The sequence below is a fragment of the Candida albicans genome, chromosome R (assembly GCF_000182965.3).
Source record: "Candida albicans SC5314 chromosome R, complete sequence".
Lineage (NCBI taxonomy): Eukaryota > Fungi > Ascomycota > Pichiomycetes > Serinales > Debaryomycetaceae > Candida > Candida albicans.
The window spans coordinates 1,897,599-1,911,511 of record NC_032096.1 but is presented as its reverse complement, the minus strand read 5'-3'; the positions used below and the strand labels follow the sequence as shown (position 1 = coordinate 1,911,511).

General features: G+C 35.6%; 8 protein-coding genes across 8 annotated transcripts; 5 read left to right on the top strand and 3 right to left on the bottom strand. All coding sequences in view use genetic code 12, as the record gives it.

Moving 5' to 3' along the window:
* Positions 1-244: 244 nt before the first annotated feature.
* RPN7 (proteasome regulatory particle lid subunit) lies at positions 245-1,447 on the top strand (the record flags this gene model as incomplete). Its single annotated transcript, XM_711328.1, has 1 exon — positions 245-1,447. One exon carries the CDS (start codon positions 245-247, stop codon positions 1,445-1,447), a length of 1,203 nt encoding a protein of 400 aa, XP_716421.1.
* A 751-nt stretch (positions 1,448-2,198) lies between these two features.
* On the top strand, positions 2,199-3,296 carry CAALFM_CR08900CA (cleavage polyadenylation factor subunit; the record flags this gene model as incomplete). Its single annotated transcript, XM_711327.1, has 1 exon — positions 2,199-3,296. One exon carries the CDS (start codon positions 2,199-2,201, stop codon positions 3,294-3,296), a length of 1,098 nt encoding a protein of 365 aa, XP_716420.1.
* A 401-nt stretch (positions 3,297-3,697) lies between these two features.
* On the top strand, positions 3,698-4,474 carry ASR2 (Asr2p; the record flags this gene model as incomplete). The annotated part of the gene is made up of 1 exon (XM_711326.1): positions 3,698-4,474. The coding sequence occupies one exon, from the start codon at positions 3,698-3,700 to the stop codon at positions 4,472-4,474; it is 777 nt and encodes a 258-aa protein (XP_716419.1).
* Positions 4,475-4,838: 364 nt separating this feature from the next.
* CAALFM_CR08880CA (uncharacterized protein) lies at positions 4,839-5,207 on the top strand (the record flags this gene model as incomplete). Its single annotated transcript, XM_711325.1, has 1 exon — positions 4,839-5,207. One exon carries the CDS (start codon positions 4,839-4,841, stop codon positions 5,205-5,207), a length of 369 nt encoding a protein of 122 aa, XP_716418.1.
* A 423-nt stretch (positions 5,208-5,630) lies between these two features.
* Positions 5,631-6,746, bottom strand: PEX13 (peroxin; the record flags this gene model as incomplete). The annotated part of the gene is made up of 1 exon (XM_711324.1): positions 5,631-6,746. One exon carries the CDS (start codon positions 6,744-6,746, stop codon positions 5,631-5,633), a length of 1,116 nt encoding a protein of 371 aa, XP_716417.1.
* An 850-nt stretch (positions 6,747-7,596) lies between these two features.
* On the bottom strand, positions 7,597-9,132 carry PDK2 (protein kinase; the record flags this gene model as incomplete). Its single annotated transcript, XM_711323.1, has 1 exon — positions 7,597-9,132. One exon carries the CDS (start codon positions 9,130-9,132, stop codon positions 7,597-7,599), a length of 1,536 nt encoding a protein of 511 aa, XP_716416.1.
* A 2,094-nt stretch (positions 9,133-11,226) lies between these two features.
* NIT2 (putative hydrolase) lies at positions 11,227-12,126 on the top strand (the record flags this gene model as incomplete). The annotated part of the gene is made up of 1 exon (XM_711321.1): positions 11,227-12,126. The coding sequence occupies one exon, from the start codon at positions 11,227-11,229 to the stop codon at positions 12,124-12,126; it is 900 nt and encodes a 299-aa protein (XP_716414.1).
* Positions 12,127-12,764: 638 nt separating this feature from the next.
* On the bottom strand, positions 12,765-13,028 carry CAALFM_CR08830WA (uncharacterized protein; the record flags this gene model as incomplete). Its single annotated transcript, XM_019475566.1, has 1 exon — positions 12,765-13,028. The coding sequence occupies one exon, from the start codon at positions 13,026-13,028 to the stop codon at positions 12,765-12,767; it is 264 nt and encodes an 87-aa protein (XP_019331111.1).
* Positions 13,029-13,913: the final 885 nt, after the last annotated feature.

Below are 13,913 nucleotides of genomic sequence, written 5' to 3'. Positions count from 1 at the left end.
CAAATTTGATTAGTTACTACCGGAAAATGCTCTATTTTCCGTTTGGGAAGCACCGAGACATTTGCTTATTTTATTATATTTTATTTTTTTCTTCAATCTACGACATTTGCGCGTTTGGTCGCGACATATTCAAGTTTGGAAATGTTGTTCTCATTAATAAAACACACTTTTTTTTTTTCGTCCTCGGATTTTGCCTTCAGATACATTTCTATCACCATTCAAGTATTAGTATCATTAAGCAATCATGGAAATTGAATCAGATATCCCAAAGATCCCCGATTTTCAATTATCAGAGAAGCAATTTTTATTGCAACACACTGACTTGGAAGAGAAGGACCGTCAACACATTATAGAGGAAATCCTCCAAGCAATCAAAAAAGATCACCTTGCTCCATATTATCATTATTTACATACCGAAATCTCCGACTTCCCTTACGACGAGAGTTTATATCGTGAATTAGCTTCTGAAAACGAAAAGGTGATTGAAGAATTGAAACTGAAAATCAAGGAGGCTGAAGATGAGGAAGACACAGAGTTGGACGTGGCATCAACAACAACAAAATTAGCAGAATACTACACTAAAATTATCGATAGAAAAAATGCTACAGAGACATTTAAGAAAGTGTTAGAATTGACTCCAAATACTGGTAGCAAAATTGATCATTTGTTGACACTAACAAGAATAGATTTTTTCTTCAACGATTTGCCACTGGTTCAAAAGCATTTGGAACAAATTGGCCAATTAAGTGAGAAGGGAGGTGATTGGGAACGTCGTAACCGTTTCAAAGCTTACAATGGCATTTATATGTTGGCAACAAGAAACTTTGCTGAAGCGGCAAAGTTGTTAATTGATTCTTTGGCTACATTTACATCTACCGAACTCTGTTCTTATGAAGCAATTGCTCACTGTGCTATCGTTGCCGGTGTTTTGTCTTTAGAAAGGGTTGATTTGAAAAACAAAATAATTGATTCTCCCGAGATTTTGTCCATCGCATCCACAACACCTAATTTAGAACCGTTGTTGAATTTGACAAATTCTTTATATACTTGCGAGTACAATTGCTTTTTCCAGTATCTTTTGGAATCGTATGAAAAGTTGTTGTTGCCAAATAAATACTTGTACAAACATGCTAACTTTTTCCTTAGAGAAATGAGATGCAAAGCTTATAACCAATTGTTGGAAAGTTATAAATCATTATCCTTGAAATCTATGGCAACTAATTTCAACATAAGTGAAGAGTTTTTGGATCAAGATTTGTGCAAATTCATCCCTAACAAAAAGTTAAATTGTACGATTGATAAGGTGAATGGGATAATTGAAACAAATAGACCGGATAACAAGAACAACCAATATCATGCCTTGATTAAACAAGGGGATAACTTGTTAACCAAATTACAAAAATACGGTGCAGCAGTCAAGTTGAGTGGGGCAGAAAGAGTTGCTTAAGGATAATAAATTGAGGGGTAAATCTATTACCACTCGCAACGGAAAATGTTTATCCATTGTTTAACAAAGTAGGATGTCCTCCCCATATTATGAATGTGTGCGTGTCAATTATATTAGTTGTATAGGGATTAGAAATTGTATCTTTAACTAATATTGTTATGGTTGTAGGACTTAGGAGTGTACAGAATGTTATTCTTCATGTTATTGTCTTTAGCGGGATAATCGGATAAGCTAGTGAACCTCCGACTTATGGTCATTGACCCTAATGATCCAATCAGAACCGTCTTTGTCTTACACTACCATAGGCTAGAAGTGGAGAAAATCGAATGGGGGCGTTCGGTGTTATCAAATTAACGAAACATAAACATGAGCTGGGTCTCCTTGAGATTGACCTTCGAAAGAAGAATTAACAAATCTTGATGACATAATCATAACTACATAACAATCTTCAAATTATTAAACATTTTACTCGAGGAATTGGCATGATGTAGCACCTCATCAAACACCACATTGATTACTACAATGATTAACTTACAGTAGTGAGGATCACGAAGTTGCTCAATGATGGCAACAAGTATGATTGATTGGTCGTGTAAGTGTCACCAATTACTTTATCTGAGAGACTCTTGCAATGTTGTGTTGAAACAACATTTCTCTTTTTTTCTTTGTTTTTTTTTTCCTCTCATTTAAAAAATTGTTTGTCTTTTTTTTTATTCATCACCTTGACTATTATAACATCATACCATTAAAGATGCCCCCTCCTTTAAACTCTAATATCCTCTACGTGGGCAATATACCTTATGATTGGGACGAGAGTACAGTTGAGTCTGTTGTTTGTGGATCAGGAAATATTGTAGATGTTCGATTAGGTTTCGACCATGTTGGAAAAAACAAAGGTTTCTGTTTTGTCGAATACAAAACAGTACAAGATGCACAAAGGGCTCTACCACTATTACAGCAAGTTGTGATATATCAAAATGGACGAAACAAGAAGCTAAGGGTAGAGTTGTCGAAAGAAGGATACAAGGCCCAAAAAATAAAACCCGATACAAGAACAATTATGCAACTAAACCGTTCTAGATTGCCAGCCAATGTGAGGTTGCCTAACGAGATGATAGCAAATATCCCCTACGTAAGTCAAGTTCCAGTCTTGCCGTCCAGCGGATTCAGAAGCGGCAATATGCCATTCCCAATTCCACAGATGCCACTACCACCACCGGCTCCCCCTATAGTTGTTGGTGGTCCAATTCAACAAATCCCATCAAGGCTTTTACAGGCATCGAAGTTTTTACCATTTGCACCAAATTTTAAACTAGAAACTGCAAATAACATAAATGTATTGCTAAGTAAAATCCCTCCTCCACAGTTCATTGAGTTACTTTCTCAAATGAAATCTTTGCTGCAAACGGACCCGACAATGGTTCGTAATTTTTTTCAAAGCCAACCAGAAATATCCTTGAGTGTTGCTCAAGCATTACTATTAATGGGGTTCATAGATAATGGTGTTATTGAAGAGTCTCTGAAATCTATATCATCTACACCTCAGGTTCAAACCGTACAACCAGGAATTCAATCCACATTTTACATGGGCGGTCAAATAGGAGGATACAATAACAATATGTACATAAATAATGGCCAAAATTTTCAACCGCAGCAGCAACAACAAGCTATACCTGGCTCCAACTGGCCATATTTACCACCTCATGTTCAACAGAAGCTTGTCAATATGCCACCAGATCAAGCACATTTGGCTGCACAAATATTGTCGTTGCCACCGGATAGTTTACAGCAATTACCGCCACATGAAAGACAGATAGTCGACGCATTACGAGCCCAGTATTTGTCATGAAATTGTGCAGAAGTAGAACAAATACATAGTCACTACCAATTTTGTGGATTCTCAATGAAGTATATACGTCTGTTTATATTATAATGATATTTGTATTTACTAAAGACCTCTAAGTATGTGTAAATTGCCCAGAGCGCAACTATGACCAAATATTGCTGCATTTTCTATTGACAGCAATAGTTGCTGTTGCATAGAACGTAAAAAAACAAAAAAAAACAAAACAAAAAAAAGACCGCAAGTATGATTACACACTTCCGATAGCAATATTACAACGTTTAGCAACATTCACAAAATGCAGCCACGATTATATAAAAGGGCAGAGCAATTCCCGAATCCTCGAAGGTTGTCAAATATATCCTTCTGGAATAAAAAAATTTAAAAACAAAGATAACAAAATAACTATGTTGCGTCAAAGTTTATTCAGAGCAAGAGTTGCATTTCCTTTAAGAACATTTACAACAACTAGAAATAACCGAGGCATCATCAAAGAATCCGCCAAAGTTCTTTTTGGAAAGAAAGGTGAAGAAAGTGTTGAGCAAGGAGAAAACAAAGTTAAAGCCACACTCGATGATGTGAACATAAAGACTGGGAAAGTCTTGGCTGACGGTATCCAGAAAACACAAGACACAGTTGACGATGTGGGTATAGGAGCTGAAGATATTAAGAAAGGCGCCGAGGCAATTAACCAGAAAACAGGAAAGGTTTTAGCTGACGGTATTCAAAAAGCCCAAGACGCAGTTGAAGATGTGGATGTTAGTGCTGAAAGCATCAAGAAAGGTGCTGAAGCAGTCAACCAGAAAACAGGAAAAATCTTATCAGATGGTATCCAGAAGGCTCAAGAAGTAGTTGATGATGTGGATATCAGTGCTGAAGATATTAAAAAAGGGGCTGAGAAAGTCAACCAAAAGACAGGTGAAGTTTTATCTGATGGTATCAAAAAAGCTCAAGACGTAGCTGAGGATGTTGATGCTGGTGCGAAAGACATCAAGAAAGGAGCTGAAGCAGCTAACAAAAAAGCAGGAAAAGTCTTAGCAGATGGTATTCAAGATGCTGAAGATCTTAGTGAACGTGTACAAGCAAGACATGAAGTTAAAGAAAACACCAAAGGCTACGCTAATTTAGAAGACAAAGGAAGAAAAGTTCCAGTTGAACAGAATAGACCAGAAGATTTGATGTAGAGCCAGTCTTCTGCACTCGTGGATACATATATAGTCAGGATATTAGATTGTTTTTATCAGTATATAAAGCTATTCAATAAAAAATTGTATGTGGTTTGCAATAATAGGTTTGGAAAATATGTCATTATTTTTCACAAATAAGGAGTGAGAGAATAATAATTACCACTCTAAAAAGAAACGATAAAATACAAATACATCCCTTAAACAACTTTAATCTGATGATGCATGATCTTGAGAAAAACGGGGTTAGACTCCGAGAAAAAACTTTAATAACCAAACCACATTCACAGTCTGAATAGTATTCCTACTTCTCTTCTTCTTTTTTTGGTTCTTACAATTATCAAGAATCAAATCTTTATCGATAATGTTACGACCCGTCGTTCAATCCTCCCCACTAATAGTTTATCGTTCCTACTCGATCGTTCAGGCTGCAAAAAACGCTTTGAATAAAGTAAATCTCAAGTTGGGAAAGGTTGCAGCTAAAGATATCGAATACGTTGAAAGTGCAGCTACTGAGATGAATAAAGCTGCTCACAAAACAGCAGATTCCGCAGCCTATTTGAATAAGAAAACGGGAGAAATACTTGCTGAAGGTATCGACATGGCCCAGGTGGCCAAACATCGTGCTGATGCAATATCAAAAGTTCGTAAGAACAAACTTGGCTACAAGAACTTACAGGACAAGGGCTCCAAGGTTGAAAGTGAGCAATGCAGACCAGATGATGGCTTGTAATTGAATGGAAATTATATTATGTTTTCTGTATAGCTAAGGCTTACATTGGGATGGATGATTTTTTTTTGATCCTAGCCTACTCATTGGTAGGTCTAATTGTTTTAGACATCCAGTAAGTAGTCCTCTAAAATCAACCATTGTGTATGAGTATATAATTGCAAAAAAAAACATACTCATTTTTACTACCTTCGTTTGTGTAATTACTCTACTGATAGATTTAGTTTATGTTACTAAAATATTTTTGTGTTGCACTATAACTACAGTTTGTTGATAATAGTTTTCAAGCAAGAGAAATGGCCCAACAAAGACTGTTGTTCTTTATCGAAGTAGATAATATGACGAATGTTTAGAGTTTTGCCAGGCTTTAAAAATCCTTGTGTAAAGACAACTGTAAATTATAATAATAAATGTTTATAATTCTCACTAAGTATCAATGACTTCTACATAATTCAGAGGAACCCATCCCATTGTTCCGCTTCTTTTTCTAATTCTCAACCAGTTATCCCTGCTGTCCAATATAGCTACAATTTCTTTAGGTTCCAATGGTGCTTCAACTTGTGGGTTTTGTGGGTTGAACTCATACAAGGCTCTCGCAAACTGAATTTTGCTAGGAACAGGTGGTGGGCGTTGATTCTTTTCTTCAATGAGTTTGATTGCCTTGGATAATAAATATGGGAATCCTACAGCAGCCACCAAGAAAAGCACCAATGGCTTTAATGAAATTCTTGGTTTCTGGCCTGATTGATTTCTTCTTAAGTTTTCTTCTAATTTCTTTTGATTTTTTTCAAACTTGGTAAATTCTGAAGCGTTGATGCCATAGTTATAAACTCGACCAGTTATTTTGTAGAATATCTTTTTAACAAACTTTATCAAGGCAAATATACCTAATATTGATCCCAACGCGTTCTTCAAATTGCCAAATTGCTCTGCCAAGTTGACCATTGTGAAAAATGACGAGTGTGTGGCCATATATGTGGCTTCTAACATTTGAGCAAATCCCCCAACTGCCCCTATTATACTCTCTATCAATTGAAATGTAGCCTGGGTACCTTCTCCTAGTCCTCCTTGTCCCATCATCGAAGGGTTGTTACCATACATTCCACCACCGTACATTCCACTTCCATAGCTCCCATATCCACCATATCCACTCCCATAACCTCCGTACCCACCTCCATACATACTGGATCCATATCCACCGCCATACATCGAGTTACCATACATGCTGGATCCATATCCACCACCATACATGCTTGATCCATAGCCACCAGTGGTGCCGTATCGATTCATTGACGAATTTCCATAACCCCCATACGGCGAAGATTCTGCCATGGTGTTCAAATCTGATGAAAGCGAGGTAGGAAGTTCTGGCACAGACGGTGGCTGTATTTGCAGTTGTGGTTGTCCTTGAGCTGTGGCAGTTGTTGAGGAGTTTGATAATGAAGATGGCGGTATATTACTCGTTAGTGGTTCAGTTGTTGATGCTGCTGATTTTCCTTGCGATACTTCCCAAGGTTTAGTTCTAGGCTGTGATGAAGACATGTAATGAAATTATTAATATAACTAGTATAAAGTGGGTGATAACAAAAAGTTTTGTACAGGTATTATTTGATAGTTTATATTTATTACCAATGAATGACGGGTGTGCCTTGAAAGTAATACCTTTTCTCTTTTCCTTTCTTTTCTCTTTGATTAATCAATGTTTGTAAATTTTTTTCTTTTGTTGTTCCCACTAACTCCACTTTGCACTTGAAAAAAACGGTCACGTGCCGAGCACCTAGTATTAATTTTTTTTTAACCCCGAAAGAATTTGGTTAAAGATTTTACTAATGCAATTTAATCACTTACAGTGTTGCTCTCTCTTTGTATTCTGTTTGATTTGTTGCTCTTGTATTTATTTTTTTTTGGTTTCCCCGCTTTACGACATGTGAAGAAATTAAATCAGTCCTCGGAATGACTACTTTTGGTAACAATTGCACGACTAATTCTATTATCTCCCCACATCAGATCACCGAGAACTCCATCAATACACAATCACCAATCAATCAACAACCTTACGATGAGCAAAAGAGGCAGTTGAAACACATTGCAAGAGTTTTTCATATTTTTCTAATACAACTACTATTAAAGGTTACTTAAATAATTTCTAGACTCTAAATTCTAGTATGGTATTCCTATATCATTAGACATGTTTATCTTTAATACCGATTCTGACCTTTACTGTTTAGCCTTTCATTTCGGTACTTTTTCTTTTCTTTTCGGTTGTGGCTATTTTTTTTTGTGTTTTACTCTTTAAAATTCAGCTCCAAAAAATCATCCCTAATATAGCCAGGTAAACTAACGTTACTATGGAAACTGAACTTATTCGAACACTGCCTTTTAACCTCTCTAGTCATGGAAGCGGTTCATTAGAACTGCTTAATCTGTTCAAATGCAAGTAAACATCAGTTCCGTAGCCTTCCATGGAAATCAACTTCAAATCACCACCAAAGTATTGTGCATATAATCTACTGATTGGTAAACCGTAACCAAAACCAGCCATTGGTGCTTTAAATGAAGTTTGATCATATTCAGGCTCTAATTTTGGAGTTTCATTCACGGTTGTGTACAAGTACGTCCAAATCAATGGTAATGATGACCTAGGTATACCGCCTCCCTCGTCGGAAATTTTTATGGCAATGTCTTCTGTACCTTCCAGAATAATTACTTTTATAGGAGGAAATTTCAAATCATTTATATCAATCTCGTCGAATTTCAAATTTGGATCTTCATCTATCAACTTTTGTTTCAACTTTGGTGTATGGAACTCGATAGTTGCTCTCAATGAGTTTTTCAAAGTTTCAAAAAGCATATGAATCAAGTGTCCAGGAACATACATGAAATTTATATCTTGTTGAGGTGCAATCAACTGTATTTCTGGGGCTTCGAATAACCCATAATATTCTTCGCAAATGTATTTGGCAGTTTCAATAGCATCTTCAGCAATCTCCCCGACATTACAATCAGTACAAATGACACCAACATAATTTGAACGTGGCTTTTTGGTGGTTCCTTGAGAACCATTAATCAATGAGCTTAATCTCTGTTTTGTTGGTGAATTCTGAGCCATATTCAAAGCAATATGTTGACCAATCAACATTCTTATACCAATTCTCGACATATAGAAACGATCTAAAAATGTCTGAATTTGGGAATTGACCATCACAGTTTGATTTTTATTTTTCCATTCTTGAACCCCTTGTGCCATAGTTGCCACTGTAGCATCGTGTCTTTTCTTGATTATTTCCAATGTTTCACGAACCAATTTGTTGTAGTCATAGACTTCTTTTGGCCACACAATGTTCCCCGGACATGGGTTAAAGTACGACATACCATATGTAGGTGATTCAACTCTTGTTTGGGTATTGTCATTTAAACGGGGTCTTGCTCTGGAAATGGAATGGTGATGGTGGTGATGTCGAACAACGATCCCATCGTCGCTAAAAATATTATTGATGGCTGGGTTATCTTCTAGCAGGTCGGGTATACGATGAATCTCTTGCTTGGTATGAGGTTTTTCATTTATCGAATCCTCTGGTAGAGAATGTTTGCTGGCACCTTTAGACAAGAGCTTTGCCAACTCGTCGCTAATTTTCGGTTTATGTAATTCTGTTAATTCTTGAAAGGATTGGGCGTACCAATTTTTCACCTGAATTGTGGATGGCATTTCATTCAATCCTAATGGTGCATTCTCCAAATCTTTCACTTTTTTAGCTAATCGGATTGGTAATTCTTCAACAATAAATCTTGATGCTAAGAAAATTGAACCTGGGGAAGGAACAGGACCAAATTGGACCATCTGTCTCAACGACACCGGGGTTTGATTGAAGGAAGCATATTTGAATATTTGATCTTTGAGAGCCTGTGTTAATTCCCAAGCTGTACCCATACTTCTAATAACTTTTTATAGTATTTCCTAAATAATAGCAGATAAGAGATAGGAGAAAAAAAAGAGAACAAGATTATTGAGCAACATTTTTTTTTTGTCGTTGACTTTTGCGGAGGAGCAACGCACAAACCAGAAGCCAAAGAAAAAAAAAAACAACAAAGGAGGTGGTCGTCCAATCAGGCTAAAAAAAACAAAGATAGTGTTTTGTGTAACTTTTGAATAGTGGAATTAAAGTTGAATATACTTTTCTGAATTGAAAGTGATGCAATGGTTTAATCAGGAAATACAATACCTCAGTAGCGATCACGGAAATGGTTACAGTGTTAACAATAGAAATTATGTTAGCTTCTTCAAAAAAAAAAACAATCAATCAAATGCGGCAGTCTTTATGCGGTAACAATGGACATGTGGATGAACGGAACATGGTAAACCACAAATCATGCCACATATAATCTCCAGACAACTCCCGGTTGCAGGGTTTCTAAAAACAACCAATATTCTCGTCGTTATTTTAAAGAGTAAACTATCCGATGACATTAAATAATAACAACCGATCTATGGTTGGATCTAGGGAAATGGCGGGATTATTTTTTTTAGGTGTAAAAAGGTTTCCGTGGTTATTGGAAGACGTTCAATAGCGCACTAACATTGACTTGTGAATCATTTCTTTTTTTTTATTCCGAGGTTTTGAATTTATGAATATAGCTAAAAACTACATGGTCATATTTTAGTTGATTACTATCAGGATAAAGATCATCTTCTTGATGTGATGCTCATTCGTAAATAACATTGTTTTTGAAATGCTTAATCAAAAGATTAAAAACAGTTGTGAAAAGTTTATCTTTTTACCCCGGACATCAGGAATGACAAACTGTTGTCATACTGCATATAGGTTCAAGTGACTCAGTTACGGAGCTGAGGAACATGAAAAAAACATGGGGATTTGTGTAACAATGGGTGTTTTATTTTTCTCATGATTTTCCATCCCGTATTTGTAATTCAGAAATAATATAAATAATCCTTGATTTTTCATAACAAGAGGAGGGAAAAAGAAAGACCTATCAAATCAGAGTTCAATTTCATAAAACCTGACTTTTTATTTTCATACCTATTCACAATTTGATATCTCCCCTACTATATAATGGTTACTAAAAGAATATTCCACATTGCTCAATTCAAGACTGCAACCAGACATTGGGTGCCAGTGTATTCGAGGGCCTACTTCTCATCCAGACAAAGATGTGTCAATTTTAATAGTATAAGTGATAGTAATTTGATTGCTAATGATGATGTTTTGGCCAGTTCTGCATCTGCTGCTGAAGAGGCTGAAATTTTTGAACCAACTATACATTCATCTGAGGACATTGTTACTGCTGGTCCAGTTAACAGAGCTTAAGTAGTTTTCTTATAGTGATACTTAATGAATTTACGAGTGATTGAAATACCAGAAATTTTTTTGTATGTTTCTTTGCAAAATTTAGGGAAACAAATGGGGGGAGTACAGAGTTTTGTAATAAGCTTTTGAGTTTTTGATTGTCATAGAATTTGAATTGACAAAATATATGTGGTAGAAAGTTAATCGGTAGAGTCTTCAGATTTTTACCCCAAATACTAGTAAGATTGTAATTTTTCTTATCTATTATGTTGTACCCTGCCACTTTATTTCTTAAATAAACTTTAATGTGGCATAATTTTATTAAACACATTTACAAAAAAAATATGTGACAACCAAACCCCGTAAATTAATATCAACTTTAATTTATCATATGAAAGCAATTGATACAGTAGCAACATGTGATACTGGTTTCTTTATGTAGATCATTCTTCTAGTACCCCCTTTAATTTCATTTCTCCATCTCGTATTCTGATTTATATCTGGGTCAAAACAGAAAGTAGCAACTTAACTACTAACATTGGCTGATTGATTACCCCTTTTTTGTCCTGTACACGCATAGTGTGGCTTCTCGTTTTTGTTTGACAAATGTTTTTTTTTGTTTGAAATCCAGCAAAAATTCGGAATAAATGTCAACAAGCACCAGAGTATTTTTCTACTTAATATCACCCAAATTTTAATTAATTGCCCAACAACATTCAATGCTGTCTTTGAAAATTGCAGTGGGTCAGCTTTGCTCATCATCCAATCTTTCCCAGAATCTTCGTGTTGTGAAGAAATTGTTACAAAAAGCTCAATTAGAAAAAGCTCGTCTACTTTTTCTACCAGAAGCAACCGACTATATTTCTAGAAATGCCAACCATTCAATTGAGTTATCCCAAGAGGTTCAAAGCAATTTCTTATCTCCATTGTTGGATTATGTCAAGTCTTTAAATGGGTCGACCTACTTATCAATTGGAATACATTTGCCAGGGAAAAAGAGAGTTCGAAATGTACATGTTTTGATTGACCCCAAAGGTGCCATAGTTTCCGAATACCAAAAAGTGCATCTATTTGACGTTGACGTGCCAAATGGACCAATATTGAAAGAGCTGAATTCTGTTGAGCCAGGAAACAAGATTGAGGATCCCATCCCCATCGATGATTTTAAACTAGGGTTGGGTATTTGCTACGACATTAGATTCCCTGAATTGGCTTTGAGGCTCAGGAGATTGGGGAGTGATATCATTACATTTCCTAGTGCATTTACAACTCGTACAGGGGAAGCCCATTGGGAGTTGTTATCCAAAGCTAGAGCCATCGACTCTCAATGCTTTGTCATTAATGCAGCTCAATGTGGACAACACCAGGTTGGAACAGACCCTAATGATTTATCAAAAGTAATAAAAAGAATAAGTTATGGTGATTCCATAATCGTCGACCCATGGGGTGAAGTTTTAGCACGAGGGGAAAAGTACACTGACGAGTTGAAACATGACGACGATGGTGACTATTATGAATTGATCCAAGCAGAATTGAAACTAGATGATTCAGAATCAATCAGAAAAAACATGCCATTATTAGATCATCGAAGGCCAGACGTTTTTGGGTACGAGATATAGAAGGTTGGTGGGACAAGATTAGAATATACTGGAAAAGTGTCAATCTATTTTGCGTTAACTGATAGAATTTTCGATAGACTTGGAAATATGGAATTGTTGAGTTTCTAAATTATTACATCCCAGATAAGTTATTTGTTTATGTGACGTAAAATATACGTGCTGATAGAATAGAAAGCCAGAGCCTTGATAGAATTGTAAAGTAATCACATATTGTCATCGTAGTATAGCTTTGCTCTAAATAAATAAATTCCTAGCAGTATCTTTACAGTGGCGTTATGTTGAGATATCATGTCATAGATTAAACAATCATGTGAAATGCTTGGAAATAACCTTTAACTCTGTGTCTTACTATTTCAATCAACTTATGGTTTTCTTATCTTATGACAACAAAAGTTGTTAATTACAGCAGTTCAGAATCACTTTGTATAGGATCAATTTACATCCTCAAACGTACCCCTTTTGTTAACGAACAATCCAGAACTACTACTTATTCTATAGCATCTACATTTTAGCCGAAAGTGTTGTGGGTCACTGAAGTCTCATTTCGTTCTACAAATGCCATTAAAAGCTTTTTAAAAATCAATTAATCGTAAATTCATTATCATGCCTATAAATAAATAAATAAAACCTAAAAGTATCTAAGCTCTGTTGACTGGACCAGCAGTGATGACATCATCTGAAGAGTGTACAGTTGGTTCAAATGTTTCAGTTTCTTCAGCAGCGGCAGTTGCAGAAACTGGACTCGAGAATACATCGTCGTTAGCAATTAAACCACCTTCACTTATATTGTTAAAATTGACAGCTCTTTGTCTTGATGAAAAATATGCTCTGGAGTTTACCGGAAGCCAATGTCTTGAAGCAGTTTTGAATTGAGCAACTTGGAAAATTCTTCTAGTGACCATTGTGTATTGTGAATAATTAATAGTGAATATGTTAATGCAATAAAAAGTAAGTAACTTGTGAAGTTAATGAAATTAATAAAATTGTGTTATCTATAGATAGTAAAAAAAAAATAATTGAAGAAAACTTGTGAAAGTTGGGATGTATTTATACTTGGTGGGATTTGTTTATCAACAAAAAAACAGAATTTCAAGTTTGACAAATTATTACACAATTCTCCAGAATTTTGTTTTGTTCCTCAGCTCCGTAGCTGAGTCATTCATGATTATCTGCAGGATGCGTATGATTTTTTGTTCCTGTTGTCCGTTAATCCCAGATAAGCCGCGGATAATTCATGAATCATCAGAAAAAAAAACAATTCTGTTGACATCATTGATTTGATTGATTGTTGAGAATTCGGAAATGAGTCTTTTCACACGAAGAGCAATTTTTCGGACCTATACTTTTCTTTTGTGCTGCCACAATAACAAATTCTTTTAGATTGCTGAACCGCTCCGTTCAGGCGATGCCAAATAATTTAGAAATGTTTACTTAGTTATTCCTAATTTTTCAACCACGGCATTTGAAATTTCATTACAACAAAAAAACTGTGATACTAACTATTGCAATCTTTGTAAATTTTATTACCAAAATATTAATGCATCAAATCAATGATGTGATTGAACTACTGGATTTTGCATTACAAGTATCTTAGCAAGGCCTTAATTAATCTCTTTAATCTCTCGAATTCTTAAATCATTATGTAATTCGTGTCCTCTGATACATTTTCCTTTATTATGCTGTGTAAGTGAGACCAATACTATTAAATCAAACTATTAAAAGTGCCAATATTTGGAAATTAATTTTTTGGTGGTGGACGTTTCTTCCTAAAACACCTAGATGTGCTA